This window comes from Thermobia domestica, chromosome 1, assembly GCF_964235325.1.
Source record: "Thermobia domestica chromosome 1, izTheDome1.hap1.1, whole genome shotgun sequence".
NCBI lineage: Eukaryota > Metazoa > Arthropoda > Insecta > Zygentoma > Lepismatidae > Thermobia > Thermobia domestica.
Window position 1 is genome coordinate 311635468 of NC_137454.1, and position 20980 is coordinate 311656447.

The window sequence follows — 20980 nt, forward strand, 5'->3', positions numbered from 1 at the left end:
CCTTGTACAATAGTATAAAATACCTACGCAGACAGCATTGTTAGATTTGTACTAACAAAGTTAATTTTCCGGTTCAGGTCAAGTAGCAGTGTGTCAGTGAATATAGGAAAATATTTGATTATTATTATTATTATTATTATTATTATTATTATTATTATTATTATTATTATTATTATTATTATTATTATTATTATTATTATTATTATTATTTTCGCCCGGAAGGAACAAGATTGATGGAAAATGTTAGAAAGATATGTATAAACATATATCTTCCCCTAGTTTCAAAACATTTGTTGACGCAAGTTCGATGTTACTGGAGATACTGTATGTAAACTCTCAACCCAATTTCAACCTTAGAGGTCATATTTCGTCAATAAAACTCCATATTATTATCGTTACCCTCGGATGCATAAGAAATAATTATACAAACTTTCACAGCTGTATACTTTATACTTTCGGAAATCTGTAGGACGCCAATGATTATTTTCTTTTTTTCTTTTTTTCTTTCTTTTTTTTTAGCCAACAGTCTCAGAGATCTGGGGAACGCAAAAACTTTCAAAGTCCCTTTTTCGCTTTCAGGAATCCTTGTCTCATCAACAGCCTACGATACAATGACAATATTTCAAAGTTTCAGTTCTTCGGAGATCTGATAATGAGTGTTCAATGAGTCAGTGAGATAGAATGACTTCTATGGACTTTTATGAATATAGAATCGAATCTATATATTAAAATGCTAGAAAAGTTTATATGTTTGTGGCCAATCTTTTCGACAGTGACTTCCTGGGAACCATAGGCTCTAGAAAGATTCCGTTTTGACTGATCGATTGGAAATTTTGTGTAGATTGTCCAGTTCTAATTGAATAGAAACATGACTATTATTTCTTTATTACATTTTTAGGAATACATTGGAAGTATTGAAATTAAAAAAAAAAGCATCATATCTTACACGTTATACATTCCAACACCACATATTTGTATACGGTGGTTGTATATCTCGTAGGCGTTTATTTTATGGCTAAATGATAATGAAAAACGAAGGATAACTATTTCTTCAGTCTAAGATTAATATTATTTGGAGTATTTTGCCCAATGAACACCATATCACGGACATTATAATTAATTGTGTATGTAATATATTTGCTTATTAGCTACTGCATGGAATAAGAAAGAAAACACTGATCATATATCAACAGAAACTCCAATCGAAAGTAGGCTCAAATCTTGCAAACGGTGCGAGGTAATGAAAAAAATCTCCCCTTTATGGTACTCCTTGCTGACTTTTATCAAGACGCCTTTGACTTGTCTCTGTAAAGGGACATGCACATATGTTGTGAGGAATGACAAGGATATTCATGATCAAATGTGAATGATGCGCTGGGTAAAGAACGCAGGTTCAGATAATAATAATAATAATAATAATAATAATAATAATGGCGACAAATGAAGGTTTTTTTTTGCGCACTCCATGTTTGATGATTCTATTTTTAAGCAAGTCATTTCTCATGTTTTCCTAATTCCCTTACTCATTTTACGTGAACCGTTATAGGTCTATATACTTTTCGATTTTTTTACTTGTGTCGGTAACATTTGATTATTTTGGTATAAATTTAAAAAGACCCAAAGTTAGTGTTATTTGTCGTGAAAATATGACAATCTTTTTTTTTTTTTTTTAACTGTCCTTTTGCACCATAGACTGGAAGACCACAATGATCAACATTGCTGTCATTATAATCGTAATGCTTATTACCATTCATCAGTCAACTTTGTTCTGACTTCCGGAAGCAAACTCCCATTTCTCTCTCTCACTCTTTCATTTTCTTTTTCTTTTTCCTTTTTTTTAAATGTAAGCGACGAATGGAAAAAAAATAAACAATTTCCTTTCCTTTCTGCGTTATATTTGATCAGCAACCGTACTGTGTGACCAGTGACACGAGAAGAAATGGTCTATTTCCCAATGGCCTTCCGTGATGTGAAATGGTTTGTTTGATTTAACCACTGAATCGAATGCAATGGAGACTTGAATGCACTTATTGTCTATCCAGATGGACTACTACCAAGTTCACTAGCGAATGGAGTCCATTTATTATTGGTCATTGAATCTTTTTTTCTTTTTTTTAAATCGGTGCCGTAGATAAAATTCTAGGTCTTCTTTATTTATTTATTTAGGGGATAAATAAATCGCTTTAATTGGAACTCAATAATTCCTTTTTTCTTGCCAATAAGATTATTAAAGGGGCTCAACTCCTTCTCGAGGTAAAATGATTTTAAAAAAGATTTTCTCATTTTGTATCATGTCACGATCCCCCTTTTTCTTCATCACATCCTCTTGTCAGCGATCCCCCCCCACGAGTAATTTCCGGTTTTTAACAGGCTTTTTCTTTATTACTGCTGTTTATCGCCTTCAAAAAATGAAATAAAATCTTTAAGCTTAACGTCACACGTTTTGTCCTTTTAGCCTAAGGAAGACGATGATTAAAACAAGTGAATGATGATGGAAGAATTGGTGGAATAAGAATGTGAAAGGAAACGGGAGTACCACGAGAAAACCCAGGAGCAAGATGTTGTTCACCACAAACTTATTTGGCCGGGAATAGAACTAGGGACTCCATGCACCAGAGGTAAGCGCGCTACCACTGAATCACCGTTCCCCCCGCTTATCGCTTACAATTGTAAGTCTTACATACAAAATAGGAATGACAATTTGAAAAAAAAGTATGGAGATAAAAAAAAATGTCTATGAAAATAAAAAGTTCAAAATAATCTTCAATAATATTATTTTACCACTGCTTTTAACTTTTCACCTCGCTTTGCAATCTCCAGTTATTCCTCTCGCATCCCGCATATTTATTAGATGAAATATTAGTAGATATCATGTAAAGGAAGCTCTATTTTCTCCTGTCACCGTACCCCAACATAAGTTCTTACCTTATTGTTCAAAATAGAGCAATGATGGTCTGCTCGGTAAAACATCTCCTGCCAACTGGGCGGCACGAATTCGAATCCGGGTGGGGACGGGAATTATCTCTCTATACCATATACCGACATTTTACTAGTAGTCTATCATAATGAAAAAACCTGAATAGTGCATATACTTCGTCACCAGTGAGCAGAGTGCTTATCGTATAGCAACAATTTTTAGGTTTATAAAAAAATAAGTTGTTCTCGATTTTCTCGAAATTTGCGCATGAGGATTTACGCCCACTCGTAACATTTTGTTTAGCTCGATTCATTGGTATATGTATCATCATAAAACATTTATTTCTGTTGAAAGACAGACAATATTATATAAGTTGTCCTTATCTACTTAGGTAGATACTACCTAGGTAGAGATAGCCAATTCCGGAATTTTTACTTTCTGGAATCCGGAAAGTAAAATCGGGAAAATTCCCGAATTCGTAAAATTCCGGATATCAAAAAAATTCCGGATTTCAGAAAACTTCCGAATTCAGAAAAATCTGTAATTCGAAAAAATCCGAAAGTTTTCCGAATGCCGGAATTTTTATGAATTCCGGATTTTTTCCGAATTCCGGAAAATTTTGGTCATCCCCAGTAGATACACATATAATGATTAGGACATCCCTAAATGTTTTCACCCCTAGCCACAGAGCATAAAGGGGGAAAAAGTAATATTTTCCATTGAACAAGTCTTGCTTTTAGTACACTTAAATCTGATTTAAATTAGTCACTGAACAAAACAATATGTTATTGTAAAAATTATTAACGTAAAACAGTATCGCCAACTATTTCTTAACGTAATTTAGGAGATATCTACGAAAAGTGTCTGATAAAGCTAAGTGGATAATTAGCGAAACTTACTTACACATTAATAACTTTTTACAATGGACGTATTATTTTGCTCAGTGGATAGTTTCAATCAGGTTTCTTTTAAAGAAAAAGAAAGTATCAGATATATTTACAAAAATGTTCAGCATTTTTTTGTAATTCATTATTTTTCTCCATACATGCATAAAAATTGCGTCATAAAAATTAACATTAGTCAATCGTAACAGGTCATATATTTTTTTTCTCGGAATTTACTGGTAACACACACACAAAAAAAGCTATTGTGACATTACTACAAACACATTCCACTCAGTTTTAAGAAAACAGTTGAGGCTAAACGTTCTTATTACAGAAGTATTTTCTTTCTTTCTGAAACAAGGATATTACTTTTTGTGTTATTGGTTCCGTTACTTATATATATATATGTGTTAGGAAGTGTAAATATTATGAAAGCAACATTACTCAAAAGCAAGCAAATAGTACGCTTTCACAATTGCAGCAGAAATGGCTATGAATGTAGTAGAAAAATGGCTCCAAGAGAGATTATTGCCGTAAATTTTTATCCTCTTTTACGAATACGCTTACCTGTGTGTTTCTTTAACATTACAACAGTAAAATATAGCTTTTAACATGCTTATTAAAAGTCCGGTAAAAATCGCTACATTTGGAATTTTTATTACTCAAGGAAACATGTCGCCTGAAGCTAAACATGATACACGCGCGCACGGGGCAATTCTTTTTAAAAACGACTCATTTCAGAACTTAAATGTTTACAAAATGTGAAGTACATTAAAAGCTGTAGTTTATTTCAGAATTCTTACAAAGAAACCTCAGCACTGACCTCATAAACTAATTAACCCTATTACTTAAGAGAATTGAGGTTCACCACCGCAGAAACAAGAAGAATATTGGATCTTATTCTGTGTGGAACCAATTCTGTCCTGATTGATTCACTTTATGTCCCGAAGGTCTTGCTTCGTATCATAGCATCTTCCTAATTATCTCATAGGGCTAGCTTTCTGATTTAAAGACCTTACAACTAGAACATGGGCTAGTTTCCCATACGAACGATGTATCCCTCCTCCCTGTTCTAAGTATTATGGAATCCTGGGAGGAGTGTCACCCAAAAATATTAAATGGCAAGATATGTCTTCTGATAGTTATTGCAAAGATCATGGAAACATTGACAACTTTTGTAGGAGAAAATTTTTCATGAGAGACACCATTTAATTGTTAGTTCTTGCACAATTAGATAAAACTTACAGTTAAATGGTGGCAATTTGAAAGGTGCAATTTTACGATCTCAAACTGATAGATTCTACGCCAGTCATTAATCATTTTGCTATAAAAAAAAAAAAAAATCCTGTGTTACAGCGGAGTAATTTAACAATATATGCCTTGAAAGCATAGGCCTTTTTATGCTAGTTATTCTTGTAATCTGAATTTAAAAAGTCCTTTTCCTAGCGATTGTAATTTCCTATTAGTTATACTACCTAACAGTATGGTATTGAAATGGTGGTTGCATAATACTGTTTTTTTTTTTTTTGAAGGAAACAAATACTGCTCTTCGGATATGAAAGTAACAAAGTAAAATTCTTGAGTGAAAATTAATACTCTGAACACGAGAATATCAAAGTACTAATCACTTGTATTAATAACAGTAGGTCTAAAGACAAAAATGATTATCCCATTTTTGTATCCCATTAAAACAAAAAATATGGACATAATTTGTTTATTTTACCCAGGGTTCTAGCCTATGTATTAGTAAATGAAAATGAAACGCAATCTTTATCCGACGGTCGTGGTCTATTGGTAGATTTTGATTCCTAGTGGCTTAACCAATTGGCATCAGAAAATTAACATGTTGCAGTTTACATGAATCATCACGACCAATTTTTGTATATTTCCAAAAATGTAATTTTTGTACTATGTAGTATTTAATGCATACTTTAGTACAAAAACTACAAACATTTTTTTTTTCAAATTTAATGTTCCACGATTATGCACCGAGACTAAAGAGACAGTGGTAATGAGATGGATGATAATGGAGGAATGGTATAAGTGGGAGGAAACGGGAGTAACCCGAGAAAACTCACACAGTTCACTTGGTGCGGCTATAGTATCGAATCAGAAGCCCCACCCACCAGGGGTGAACGCTTTAGCACTAAACCAGCGCAGTCTCTAAAACCTACGAAGTGAAGGTATGTGGATAAATAGTTTGTTTCCAAAATTCCGTAATAAAATTTGAACATGGTAGGAGGAAACACGAAACCTTTCAGTAAATGCGCTTTAATACGTTAATTTTCTTCTTCAGCATCGAGACTATTTTGGAAGAGATATATTTTTCAAAGTAAGATTCTAACCACTATTTGAATCTTTATTAGAGGCGAGTACCCTTCCCTGGGGACGGGACATCACGATCAAAACGCACATGTGTTCGTTATTTATCTACAGAGATTTTGTAGCTATAGGAAAAATAATGAAACATGTGATTGAAAGAATTTATAAAAGAAGAATCCAGAAGAATCTCAAGAAAGAATTCTTAAGACTAAGTGTTCTTCATCAAGTTCAAATGGCCTGGGCTCGATTCTAAGGACTGTTCTCATCACCTCTACCATCACTGTCTCCTCTATTGTTTCATATAGTAATTATAATAGTGGAAGTTAAGCCTAATTTTATTTAAGGGAAATAAGATCTAAGGCTATGCGTCAAATGCATAGAAATAATTAGTTTTGAATAATTACAACAATATACCAGTGCGAAGAAAATATCAATTAGTAAAGTAGGTATTGCTTGAAATATTTGTCTCGCTGTGCAGTTGCTCGTCATGTAAATCTGTTAGTTTGTAAATTAAGTGAAAAGCTTGCACTTCCTCTAATTTTGCTGAATCTGGGATTTCGCGCATCATTTATTATCATTTGTATCTTTCCCCCCCTTAATTCCATTAATCTTCCCTAGTTGTTATGTTCCCGTCTGTTTCTTCTACCACCTTCTCAACTTGGGGTTTTTTCATCTTATTTTTGCATATCTTCTTCATTCCTCCCTTTTCATTCACACAAGATTAAAGTGATTCTCCGTCCAACTTTCCATCACTTCTAATTATGTTGAAGTCCATCTCCGTTTCGTAACGTTCAAGAAAATAACAAAATCTACTTTATTCCACTGTTACTTTACATCATATCTAAACATAAGTGTCTCAATTTTTTTAATTTAATAATTTTCTTTAAGACTGTTTTTTCTTTATTTAATGCATTGCAGTTGAAGTTTCCCCAGAGTTTTTGTATTGATGTATTTGTTTGAAAAACTTTCCATTTAACGCAAATTAAGAAATCTTTCCTTTTAAATTATTCTTGGCATTATTAAAAGCAGACCAGACTAAATGCATTTTCTTCGTGTAATTTTACTTTCAGTTCCTGACTTAATTAATATAAAGTGTTATAAATAGCACTTACTTTTATGGCTATTGTTAAGCTTGATTGTGTTACACTTACGATTAAACTAATTACCACTTTAACATTAACATTATTGCTCGATATTATTTTCTGTTTTCTTTTCATTTTCAAAACACTTTTAATTTTAAATTATTACTTTTAATAAATAATTAATTAATTTAAAATTATGTTGCGAAATCTTTATATTTAAAAAAATCAATTATTCGCACCAATCAGTGCACAGGTTTGATGGATAATCTGCCTCGGATAATTCAAAAATTTGTTGATTATAAATATTGATACTGGATTACTCAGAGAACTCTGCTTTGAATTAAATATTTGTTGATAGTTGTGCAATAATTCGTGCTTTTTATCCTTATTTACTATTATTTATTTATTCATGTTTATCTTTCGGACATCTTTGGTCAGAGCAATGAAAACGAGATTTTTTAAATATATGGATTCAAGTCTGAAGAATAGGCGACATGTGCACCTTATTGAAACCAGAAGTGTTGATTAAACCACTGGTGGTTTCAGTATTGTATTTCGATAGTATAAAAACGGTTAGACTAGTTCGGAAATGGTATTTCGATATGGTTTCAAAATCCCAAGAATTGGTTCCATCTCCGTTTTTTTTTTGGGGGGGGGTACCCTTCTACTGAAACGGGGAGTAGGACGAGTTTTCGCAACGTCCGGTTTTAAATTTTAATCCCCATAGTTTTGGAAGTGCATCGTCATTTCGCCCCAGGAATCGAAACTCACTTCATTTGATATTTTGTTTCGTACTTTATTCGTTAATCCTGAAAGAATAAGTTACAAAGGCGTAAAAGTGTATTTTACATTATAGGCCCTATTAAACAATTTCTTAAAGGTAATCGCATGTTGATTAAAGTTCGTTTTGAGCAAAGATTTAACTAGTGATATTAAATTTTTACAATAATTAAATATTCATTACTTGAATAATTATTTAAATATTTGTTATTCGAATAATTTTCCTCCTGCTATTAAAATAATTTTTCTGCCGTCATTCGATTTTTTTCTTCTGCAATTCGAATAATTCTTCTGCCAGTATTCGAACAATTTTTCTGCCGCTATTTGAATAATCTTTCTGCTGCTATTCGAGTATTTTTTCTGCCGTTATTCGAAAATCTTGTAACGTTATCCGAATAATATTTCTGCCGTTCTTCGAATAATTTTTCTGCCGTCATTCCAATAGTTTTTCTGCTGCTATTCCAATAATTTTTCTGCTGTTATTCAAATGTTTTTCCTGATGTTATTCGAATAATTTTTCTGCCGCTATTCGAATAGTTTTTTGTTCCTATTCGAATAGATTTCCCCCATCTATTCGAATAGTTTTTCTGTTCCTCTCCGAATAATTTTTCTGCCTTGATTTGAATATTTTTTCTGCTGCTATTCGAACAATTTTTCTGCAGTTATTCGAATATATTTTCTGTCGTTATTCGAATATTTTTCTGCCGTCATTCGAATAATTTTCTGCCGCTATTCAAATAATTTTTCTGATGTTATTCGAATAATTTTTCTGCCGTTATTCGAAAAAATTTTCTGTCGCTCTTCGATTATTTTTGACGTTATTCGAATAGTTTTCCTGTCCCTCTTCGAATATTTTTTCTGCCGCTATTCGAATATTTTTCTGTGGCTATTCGAATATTTTTTCTGCCGCTATTCGAATATTTTTTCGGCTACTGTTCGAATAATTTTCTGCAGCTATTCGAACAATTTTTCTGCAGCTATTCAAATATATTTTCTGCTGCTTTTCGAGTAGTTTGCCTGTCGCTATTCGAATAATTTTTCTGCTGCTATTCGAATATTTTTTCTGATGTTATTCGAATAATTTTTCTGATGTTATTCGAATAATTTTTCTGCCGCTATTCGAATAATTTTTCTGCCGCTATTCGAATAACTTTTCTGACGCTATTCGAATATTTTTTCTGACGCTATTCGAATAATTTTTTTTCCGATATTCGAATAATTTTTCTGACGATATTCGAATAATTTTTCTGACGATATTCGAATATTAGAATGTCCGAATATTTGTTTCCAATATTCGAATAATTATTTGTTATTCGAAAAATTCGAAGCATTCTTTATTCAGGTAATGAATTATTCGAATTTTAATAGCACCACTCACAACGTCTTCTGCTTTTAGAACCGCATTATCTTTTCTACCTTTACTCCCTTTCCCCTCTGCTTCCAAAAAAGAAGAAAGATCTTTAATAACTCAAGTCAAAGCCAAACAATGATTTGCTTTGTTCTCATTATATGTGTATTTGTCTTAAAAGGAGACTCGCAATATGGTCAATTATTCGTGTGGAATCAACTTAACTCATCTTGGGAACTGAAGGTAGAAATAAATTCCCACAAACATTACAAGCTGATGATACACTTCAACCTGATACCACCTCCTATAATACACTCTTATTTTTTCTTCTTTCTATTTTTGCTGTCTGCGTTACTTGACTTTGATACATAAATATCTTATTTGAATCAGCAACTTGCTGTAATGGGTCCCGTGGGTGGTGCTGCTCTGAGTAAAAACCGGATTTTCTTGCATCCCTCACCCGATTTGAAGGTGGTCGCTTGCATTGGGTGAGTGGGCGCTGCATGACAAACATGCATATAATGACAACAGAAGAAGAGTACAAAGCATATACGTACATCAAACATTAAACTTAAAAAGTCGGGGGAGACAGTGTGTACAGATCTAGTCTAGATCACCAATTAAAGTTTTTGCAACAGTGAGCCGAGCAAATTATAAAATGCGTTACCATACAACACCAAAGGTCATTTACCTTGTCAAGTACTGTCAATGTGGCACGTTGGTGGTAAGGAACAACCTTATATATTTTAACGAGATACTTATAAAAGCGATGGGCTACGGTAGGAGGTATTCCTTATATCCTTATTCGGAAGAAATTGATTGAGACTTTGGACAAGGATATTTTTCATCTTATGAGCGATGAAATTTTTCCAGCTGTAGACATCTGTCTATATAACCCATTTATTTATTTACTTAACCAACTTCCAATATATAGCCTACGAGGTCAATGTAATTGGTGCCATTTACAATCAAAATAGAAATAGAAAATGAACTAAAAGGAAGTCGCTATGAGTATACTTAAATGTACTACCCGGTCTTCGACTGAGAAAACTTAGGGAAAGCTCTTCAGAAACCCGGATTCGAACCTTGGACTCCTCAATTGCAAAGAAAGAACGTTAACTAGTAATCAACTCTCATTATATATTATTATTATTATTATTATTATTATTATTATTATTATTATTATTATTATTATTATTATTATTATTATTATTATTATTCATTAGGCAATCGAAAGCAAATATTTGTATAACTAAGTGTCGTTGTGTGTATTTAAAGTGCGTAGAAACTGCACGCTCCCCCTAAAGATAATGAAGTTGTTTTCCTAAAAAAAATGTTTATTTTATTTATAATTTTATTTATTTGCTTATGACCTGTTCATAACCTTTTCAGATGTTCAAACATAAAATCACATATACAAAAAAAAAAAAAAAAAAAAAAAAAAAGACGGAACTTCATTCTTAGAAGTGACTTTCGCTTTTCCACCATATTTTGCGATAATATAGAGCATAAACTCATAACAAGAATCCCTTATTATAATAGTATGCTGTTTTAAAAACTGTATCACTAATTTTGTGACGTACCTTGAAATTTTGCTTGTATTTGATAATAGCCATTACTTGTAATCAAGTTACACAAAATAAAATACAAAATATATATTCATAAATAAATAATAATTATGTATATGTATGTAAACATCCTATGCGAATATTTTTTTTAAAAAGAAAGATCTGTTAATTTCTACTCCGTGCGCTGGCAACCCATGCACATGTAATTCCTGATTTTCACCACGGATGGCGCGCGAATCGTATTTTCTTTCCGATGCAACGGAAGAGGCTGTGTGAAGTGGGTTTTTTAAACCGTGAACTTGAAGCAGAGCGATACGATCTTGTGTGTCACAAGCTTTTGAAAGTTTTCCTGCAATTAAAAATAATTAATAAAACTAATAAAGTTAATCTTCTATGGAATATCTACCTTAGTAGCGGAAAAGTACAACTTTTAGATTATAGAAACAAATTTTTACGATTGTTGAATCGCACTTATTTACCTACAGTACATTGATTTCTCAGAAGAGAAGCCAATTAAATATTATGTACACACATGTTGAAAAGGAAAGAAATAGAACTGTTGAATTCTGCTAATTTTAGTGAAGTGTGTATGTTTACTATTTATTCGTATTGATAAAATAAAACAGCATGAAACGAATATTTTAATTCTGATATCACAATTTCTAGAGTTTTCAACATTTTAATTGGGTAATCTTGATGAATCTTTGAAATAACGCACTGAAATTCAGGTAAATAACATGCGCAACTGATTAATCGAATTGAGCATTACTATTGCATAGAACAGGGGTGCCCATCCCCCCCAAAGCTGATGGCGCACTCCCCCCCAAAACTAATAATCTCTTCCCTCCTCAAAACTCAAGTCTTCTAAAAACAATTGCCCAGTGTAGCAGTAATTTTTATAGTACTAGTAATTGTTATTTTTGTTGTTGTTTTTATTTCCTGTAGTAGTATTATAGAATGCTTGTAGTAGTACTAGGGGCAGTAGTAATTATAAAAATGGCATTACTTTTATTAGTAGTCTTGGTAGTGTACAATACTAAATATGTTCTATAAGGATATTGAAGGGAATAAAAACTTCTACATACTGTGTATGGCACAGGTATTCTTTTTTTACAATTAGTAGTATTTTTTTCTTTACAAAATATTGATATAGTTCCCTTGTACATGAAAAGTAAGACGCAAGTTACAAGTTATTGAGTTTGATACCAAAAGAAAATGTTATCCTCAAAATTAGCTTACAAAAAGAAGTGATATCCAACAAAAAACATTCCTGTAAAAGAGCCAAGTACGAGTGGCCTTAAAAAGAATTGAAATCACAAAAATAGGCGCCAAGTTCTGGTGGACAACAGTTACAAACACTCAGTGGCTCACTTCAAATTTAGATTTGAAACTTGGCTGTTGTCTGTATGGTTACCACTAGCTCACAATTATGTCAAACTATTTTATAATTTTCAACAAACAACATAGGCAAGTTTCAAATCTAAATTTGAAAGTGATTCCTTGAGTCAGTGGTGCCCACCCCCCCTTATGTCTATGACGCACCCCCCCCAATTGTCTATCCGTAGGTGTTCTTCCATGAAAAAATCTTCTTTTCGATTAATTTTACCCCCCCTCATCAAACATAGTTATATAGATTTTAACCCCCCCTAAATATTTCAATGACGCAGTTTGCGTCATAGCCCCCCCTTGTGGGCACCCCTGCTTGAGTGTTTGTAACTGTTGTTCACCAGAACTTGACGCCATCCTTTCATATAGCAACTTGCGCGGCACTTCATTCATAGAGTTTCTGAGCAGGGGGTAGGAGGATTCATTCTCAAGATTAAAAAAAAAAAAAAAAGAAATCGCATCGTGTTCCAATGTTATTCTGACGACAGCAAAATTACTTATTTGACATTAGAATAAAATTCTTCCCCAATTTTTTTATTCCCCCCAATTTTTTTCTCGATGGCACAACTTGCGCCATTCATCCCTCCTATGGGCGGCCCTTCTCTCTTAAAACGAACAAACCTTTCCTTCCATACGGCTACTTGCGCGGTACTTCATTCATCGAGTATCGAAGCAGGGGGTACGGGGGTTCACCCCGGAAATTTTTTGAAAATTAGCTTCTCAACATCGTGTTTTAATGCTATTCCGACAGTAAAATTGCTAGTTCGAAAGTAGAGTAAAATCCCCCCCAAAATTTTTCTCAATGGCGCAGCTTGCGCCATACATCCCCCCTGTGGGCGGCCCTGGCATAGAACAACCATTATTATTGTCACAGTTATTCTGTCATAACTTCACCAAAATGTACGAGGGTTCTCCATTAATATCTTCATTTTTGTGACATCGATGCAACTTACACTTCAGTAACAATTTGTAAAAACTCACTATTAACTCAGTATTCAGGTTCTAATATTCAATATAGTACAAGCTGCTATTATTATTATTATTATTATTATTATTATTATTATTATTATTATTATTATTATTATTATTATTATTATTATTATTATTATTATTATTATTTTATTAAATAATTTTATTTCAATATCTTGAGCAGTATTGTTTTTCATTTCTTTTCTTAAATTGAATTACTAATTTCCTTTACCTTACATTCTGAAAAACTATTATTTGAAAATTGAGATGATTAATCTCAGAATCTCAAACTGGCCTTTCTACCACTAAATTTGGCCCAAGCAGAAGAAGTTAATATCTGTTTTCAAAAATGAACAAATTTCAGCTCGAAAAAAAATTTTGAACCTCTATTTGAGCTGAGTGCACAGCTAAATTTAAGTTTTCAAAAAGAACAGAAACAATGAAAAATGAAATGAAATCTTTTGAGTTTAAAGTGCCACGAGTATGCTCATTAAACTAAGGGAGACGATGATTCAAGCAAGTAAATGATGATGGAAGAATTGGTGGAATGAAAAATTGAAGGAAACAGATGTAACCCAAACAGGATGTTGTGTACTACAAAAACTTGGTTGGGGATCGAACCAGCGACCCCACGAACCAGAGGTAAGCGCTCTACCATTAAGTCACCGTGCCCCCCTCAAAAATAGAGATATACATTGATTCCACGCAAAAAAAAAAAAAAGAGTGAAATTCTTTATAACAAATTAAAATTGACAAAGTTCGATTTACAATCGTTTATGTCTAAAACGATTTTTTTTTTTTCATGAGAACGAGTTAGTGTGTGATAATGATCATAGAAGTATAAAATGCAGTTCCATTTATACTGTATTTCAAACTCGGAAGATTCATCACATTTTATGAAAAAACATTAATCAATAAAAATCAATAAATAAAGAGAAATTAGTAATATTAAATTTCTTATACTTCTTGATCCTGCCTTTACGCTCCTGGTTAACCCTTTGGAAATCTGAGCGTGATAGTATGTATCGTATCGTACAACCATGCTGATACTTCAAAAAAAATTCTAGAAGGTTTCATCAAAATATGTTTGGTGCTTTTTCATAAATTAAATACACCCAACTATACATCCATGCATCATTCTTTCAAAGTTTATTTTTTAGTATAAATATGCAGTATAGACTGATCAATTCACACAAAAATATTTCCGATAAATCAATTATATAAGTAAAGTTAGCCACTAATTATATTGCTAAAACTACTTCCCAACCATATCAACTTAATTTAGACAATGATTATGATTAAATTTGAGCAATATCCGAAATCATTTATTCACCAACTGTAAGCACTATCGTTTCCTATTAGACACGACAGAATTTTCGTGAGATACAAAACGAGACGTTCTTCCAGTAGATACAAATATACTTTACGAAACGAGACATAATTTCCACGATATATTTTCGAGACGAGACATTCTTAACTTCTGTCTCGCAGGCAATTTTAGCAAGCAACTTTAAACTTTCGATATTTGTTTATAGTATCAGCACATCCTGAAATTTCAATACAGTTAATCTGCGTCAAAGGAAGTTATTTTTCTCCTTATTTCAACAATTATAATTAACACTTCTTCTAAAGAAAAACATTTGTTCATAATGTTCTTCTGCTGAACATGAGTGTGACTAATATTTTATCGGTTGCTGTAGTTCATCTATTCTAACAGCATCGCAAATTGCAACCCATAAAACAAATAACATAAATTTTGCATTATTTTAACAACTACTTGGGATTATTATTATTATATAAATTAGAAATTAGTTATAAGTGAAAAAGGAAATAACTCAGGTCCACGATTTCACGATTGAATTATCGCATCGTATCAACGCCTAGTTTCTTAAAAGAATGAAATAAATGCGGATCACACTTTCTAGTGAAACTATAATCGTTGAGATTTCCTCACTGAATTATTGTTTCAATATGGAGCGAACTTACAAACATCATATAATAGTTCATATTTATTTTTTGTTAAGTTTCATTGTAACGTTAGCAGAGTAACTGAAGAAACATCAGTAAATATTAATAAAATATAACCTTTTGGTAATAATTAGGTGCTTTAAAAGCTTATGAAAGACCATTCAGTACATTTAATTCGATTTTTTTTTTAAAATAAGGTGATTATGATTGATAACTATGGCCAATATATTCTCCGAACGACCGTAAACAATGCCAGAACCACCATGAACAGTTGGTAATCGATTTCGCTTCACAGAAATAATAAATTTTATCGTGGACTTTTTTCTTTATTGCTGGTTTGTTACGCCTATTGACTAGATTTCTAGAAGACAGAATTAACCAATTTTTAAAACCTTTATTTATGCTGCTATTTCTCAAAGAGAAACGAATTTACAATAATTTCTTGTTGCAAAACTTTTTTTTTAAAGCTACAGTCAATTACTTGTACATAATTAGTCAATTATTTGTAATTTTCTTTTAGTATTAGTGTAAGTTACAGATTTGAAAGAAAAGCTCCGAAGAATAGAAGATAGCTCCGATATCACTAAGTATTGTCGATTATGTTACAAAAGATCCAGCATTGCCAACCGAATTCTTTACCACACTACCGGCACATGCTTTGATACTGAAGACATACGGGTCGAATTTGCTCGGGCTTTCGCGGACTTTCCTCCGTACCGTTCAAGTGTATGGCTGCAACAGTGATTATTGGTAATAACTTTTTTTCTTGCCAAGTGTTACTTTTTTTTTTTTCGTTTTGTTTTTCGGAAGATGATGCCGAGAACTTTGTCTAAAAATTAAATTTGAACTTATCAAAAAGAGTAACTACAAAATACTCTTTCGCAATATATATATTTTAATCTTTAAGAAACTTACTTCTAGAGTACACAGTGCTTTCTTTCTTTTAAAAAGTTGGTGATAAATCTACATTAAGTCCAGAAAATACGGATTTAACACGTATTATACGAAACATAAAACTGCCTTATGAAACCTCTGACAAACTGAGATGGTGTGCCTAAAAATGTAACTGAAAATGCATTCATTTCTTAGATTTTTTTGTATGTACGCATTACTTTATGTAGCACTGAAGTGGATTCAGTAATTCATTTATGTATGTAAATAGATTTAATGCTTTTTTTTTCGAAACTTTTAATCCAGATTAAGCTGTATCACAGGAGTCTATACTGAAAAGAAAAGCTGAATTGGTCGTTGTCGTGCAGGTTGTATCGTTCTTCTAAGCAGCCAATATTTTTAAACTGTGATTTTAGAATGGTCGAACGATATTAGCCGTGTTGTAGGAGAGGCAATATCGTTACTTGGAGTGTTCTTTTTTGTATATTGTTGATCATCGTTACGCTTCTGTAACATTTTCTAAAATGAATAACTTCCCTTTAAGCTATTTAATGTATATTTTCAATCTTTTTTTTCCTTATTTCATTGACATTTTGATTCTTTACGTTTTTCACTTGCTATTTAATTTAAGGTTTAAATATTCGTGTAACACTAACTTATTAACTCTGTTGATGTCTGGGCGACAATTCTGCATCGTGACGAGTCAAAATAGCTTCGATCCTCACTAAGCCCCAATATCAGTCCTATATATTCATTGGTAGCGCAGTAAGACGAGCGCTTATGCGATGGACCCCTGAGTCGATCCCAGGCAATGTGATCTTAAATTCATGGGTTTTCGAGAGCCGCGGTGGCTCAGTGGTAGAGCGTTCACCTCGGGTACATGGTGTCCTTAGTTCGATCCCAGCTTGCGCCAAGTAAACTTTGTGGTGGACAAACACCGTATGCGTGGGTTTTCTCGGGGTTCTCCCGTTTCCTCCCACTTTCTTCATTTATCCATTTCCTTAATTTCTCATCATCACCATCTCCTTTAGCCTAGTCGGCATAACCGTGACGTAAAATTTAAAGATCTCATTTCATTTCCATGGGTTTTCTCAAGATTGTTCCGTTTCCTCTCACATTTACATTTCCCTAAATCAATGATTATGAAAATAATTCACTTTCATAGATTATCCCTCTTCTTTAGTCTAAAGAGAATAACCGTGGGATTTTAAACTGAAATATTTCTCTTTATTTATTATTTATTTGTTTACCTATGAAATTAAAAACAAGATTTCTTAGGGATATGTTTAAAATGTTGTTAGTTCCATTCTTTAAAGGACACGGGTACAAGTAAATAAATACATAGCCTAGATTTTGCGTTTGTAAAAAAAAAAAATCACAAGAGAACAAAAATCATGTGTAGTTTATAATTTCCTGAACTAGATTCCAATACAGTTTCTGTCTCTATCTTGGCTCTAAATTGTATACTTCTAATATCAAATGGTACTAAATAACGAAATCATTAGAAAGGCAAATGTAGAGAACAAAATATGGAACTTACCTCCAAGTTATCCAAAATCTCTGCACAGTTGTTAGGTGGAATATCATTAGCTATAGATATTACGAGTCCTTCGTATCCTCCATCCCGGAATACAACTTTGGATCCCGGCTTCCCAAAACTGAAGTCCGTTTCTAACACGAGAACAAAGAGAAGTCCAAAACACAACTTCATTTTTGTCACTGTCTGCAGGCCAATGTTTTGAATCACTAGCACTATATTGCACTAATTGTCACGGTCACTAGTACTACATAAAGTGTTTTAGTTTAGTTTGTTTACATTTGTGCGCGCTGACATATTCACACACTTCTATCAATGAAATCACTGTATTTCTTAACTGTCAAAGCACAAAAATACGGTTTTGTCTTCTGTTTCTGTGGGTTTATTTTAGACTCCAATAGTCTGTTTAGCAGATGATGGTCTTTGTAACATTGGGACTATTTGACACGTCACTGTCGTATTTCTCACACGACCAAGTTTTGACACAAACTAGAATTGTCGCTAGAACGTTTTCGGCCACAAATGACAGCTGCGGACCGATGTCGGTTTGAAAAGGTTAACACTTGTGGTGCATCTGCAAAGTAGAAACATATGCGCGCGTCTTGAGGATCTTTTTTGTGGTTCTTTCGTTTCGATAAGTGTGGTCGGTGTCACATCTCAAGCATTTTAACAAGACGCTGCTAGTGCTGACCAGATGAAGGGAAGTTCTCTCCAGCAGCCGCAGTAGGAAATGAATGAAACCTTTTTTTTGTGAGGTTGAGGAACTTCAGGAACACCGTCAACTCAGATATATGTTCGTCCACCTTGCACACATATGCACTCCTCACTGCAAAACAGAAAAAAGTGACGCCAGAAATGAATACTATGCACACTAGAGACACAACCTGAACTTACAGACAGGAAGTGGTAGTTAAGTATCAAGGGGTTGTTAAATATACGTGTATGGTAAAAAGCTTATCAGTACACTATTGGCGAGAGCTGGAGTGGTGGAACTGTTATTCAGTTCTTGCGCTCGCCCTTCCGCTACAGGAAACGGGCGATATGGTCCGCTAAGAACATTTCCGCTTTTTTCAATAATTTTCAAAAAAATGAAAAAACAAAATAGTTCACGCACTCACACACAATAACACTAAATAAAACTACACCTGAATATCCTTTGCTGACATATGTTGTGAATATTCGATGCTAAAACAGTCTTGTTTTTTACGTGTCACGTCAATGTGTTGTTATTGCCGATCTCGGCAAGTACATACAGCGAAGAGGACACCTTCACACTATCAACCACACTCTACGGTTGCCGCGCAACGTCTGCTGTTGGTTTGGTTTTGTATGTGTACGCTAACCCTGTTATGTTAACTATCGCGCTGTCTCTTGCCAAGAGCCGCCAACACTGTTTTTCCTCAGTTTTTCGATCCCGCCCCTCAATGTGCGCGCGCGTCGTCAACACAGTCCAGCGGCAAAACACGAAAATTATTATTTTACACGAAAAGTCAGGCAAAAACGACAGAGAGAGAAAAGAAAGCATGGAGTGAGAGACAAAAACCACCCGCCCGAACTGCATTCGTTCAAGCACATAATTTGAAACAGAAAAACGAAATAAATAAAATGTTTTTACGAAAAAAAAGTCTTGGTAGCATTTAGATTGTATTTTGGTGTTTGTTTTTTTCCACAATATTTAAATTATCAGTTTGTTCATCATCAGTGGACAGAAATAGATATTTTTAAAGATTTTTTTAAAGTATTACTATAAAAAGTGGACTAGCCTTCCCACTGCTCTAGTGACTAGCACTACCGCGCCTTTAATACACGTGGTTTCGGGTTCGATTCCCTCTTGAAAGAGTATTGACTGCGTTACGAAGGTTCATATTCCACCTTAAACTCTAGATTCACACTTTGTACAGCCTCGACATTGAAAAAGGTATTATAGAAATTGCAACATTTTTCCCCCTAGAAGAGGGATGTTTGGACATACTGCAACATGTTTTCGATAGTTTTAAATGTACAATTTATATACTGAATTTCACATCAACTTAAGAAAAGCCTTACATTTGTTATCTTCCAGAACACCCGAAGAACATTTTTCTAGGGGGGGGGGGGCATCTCCTTGGTTGCTATATTACGCTTGGTATTTTTTTTATTTGTATTACGAAAATGTTAAGAAATTTAGAAATATACATTATACATTTTCGTGAGTCAGGGGGACGGTCTCCCTGCTCCCACCATCGGGCGCCCGCTCCCTGACTCACGAAATAAAGAAGTACCTTCGGAATAAAGAAATAGAAATTTGAATATTCTAGAAACTGATACGTTTACCTTTATATTCTGAGTTTTATCTGTCAAAATTCAGAGATTCCCAAGATGTTCTATTCTTTATACACACACAGACAAACACACAAAATATATATTCCGTTACGATATGGAGTCATATTTTAAAAAGTTCTTTGCTATCCCTTGCTTTCGGACAAAAAGAGTGTTCAAATCTCACGTTGGCCTAGCGTTGATGAGCGAGAAACCTTAACTATTGTATGCCAAAGAAAAGAAAAGAAATGAAATCTTTCAGTTTAACGTCCCATGATCATACCCGTTAGGCTAAGGGAGACAGGTGATTAAGGCAACTGAATGATGATGGAACTATTCGTGGAATGAGAATGTGGGAGGAAGTGAGAGTATCCTGAGAAAACACATGGACACAATGTTGTCCACCACAAACTTACTTGGAAAAGGATCGAATCACGGACTCCATATGCCAGAGGTAAACGCTCTAGTATGCAAAACAAGAGGGCGTGACTGTCTCACTGATCAACTACTAGTCCAAACTGGTTAGAAACTTGAAATTTGGGCAGTACCGTACATAGGATTTACGACGTAAGGTACCGCTAAGGAATGATTTTTGGAATTTCGACATGAAAGGGGTTGGGAATGGGGGTTGAAATTGTTATAATAATATGTCCAGATGTCGAAAATTTCTTAAAGTTAGAGACATGAGATTTGGAGTTTGGTCTATTCATTTAAAATAATTAAATAGTACATGTTTAAGCGTTTTTGGATATTTGTTCTAAAAGGGAAGATAAGAGATAGAAGAAAACATAGCAGTGGACGCAATTATCATAATATGTCCATTTCTCGGAATACATCAAAATTAAATACATGACATTTTGCATTTAAAATAATTAAACATGTGTTTCAGCGCTTTTTAATATTTGAATTAGAAGGGAAGAAAATGGGTGGGGGCTGCAATTATTGTATTAAGTAGTAATACTTCAGTATTAAGCAGTAATGTGGCCCGGAGGAATATCCCCGAAGCTACGAAATCCCCGCCGGGAACATT

General features: G+C 33.6%; 1 protein-coding gene and 1 long non-coding RNA gene across 2 annotated transcripts in view; one reads left to right on the forward strand and one right to left on the reverse strand.

The window, feature by feature from the left end:
- The window catches only part of LOC145662249 (calcium-activated chloride channel regulator 2-like), a 148760-nt gene extending 129736 nt beyond the window's left edge, over positions 1–19024 (reverse strand). The window contains exon 1 of the mRNA XM_081727631.1: positions 17656–19024. Within this exon, the coding sequence (XP_081583757.1) occupies positions 17656–17826 (171 nt within the window). The 5' untranslated portion in view covers positions 17827–19024. The remainder of the gene's footprint in view (positions 1–17655) is intronic.
- LOC145662258 (uncharacterized) overlaps positions 1–20980 on the forward strand; it is a 227004-nt gene that overhangs the window by 75595 nt on the left and 130429 nt on the right. The gene's annotated exons all lie outside the window — the stretch shown is intronic.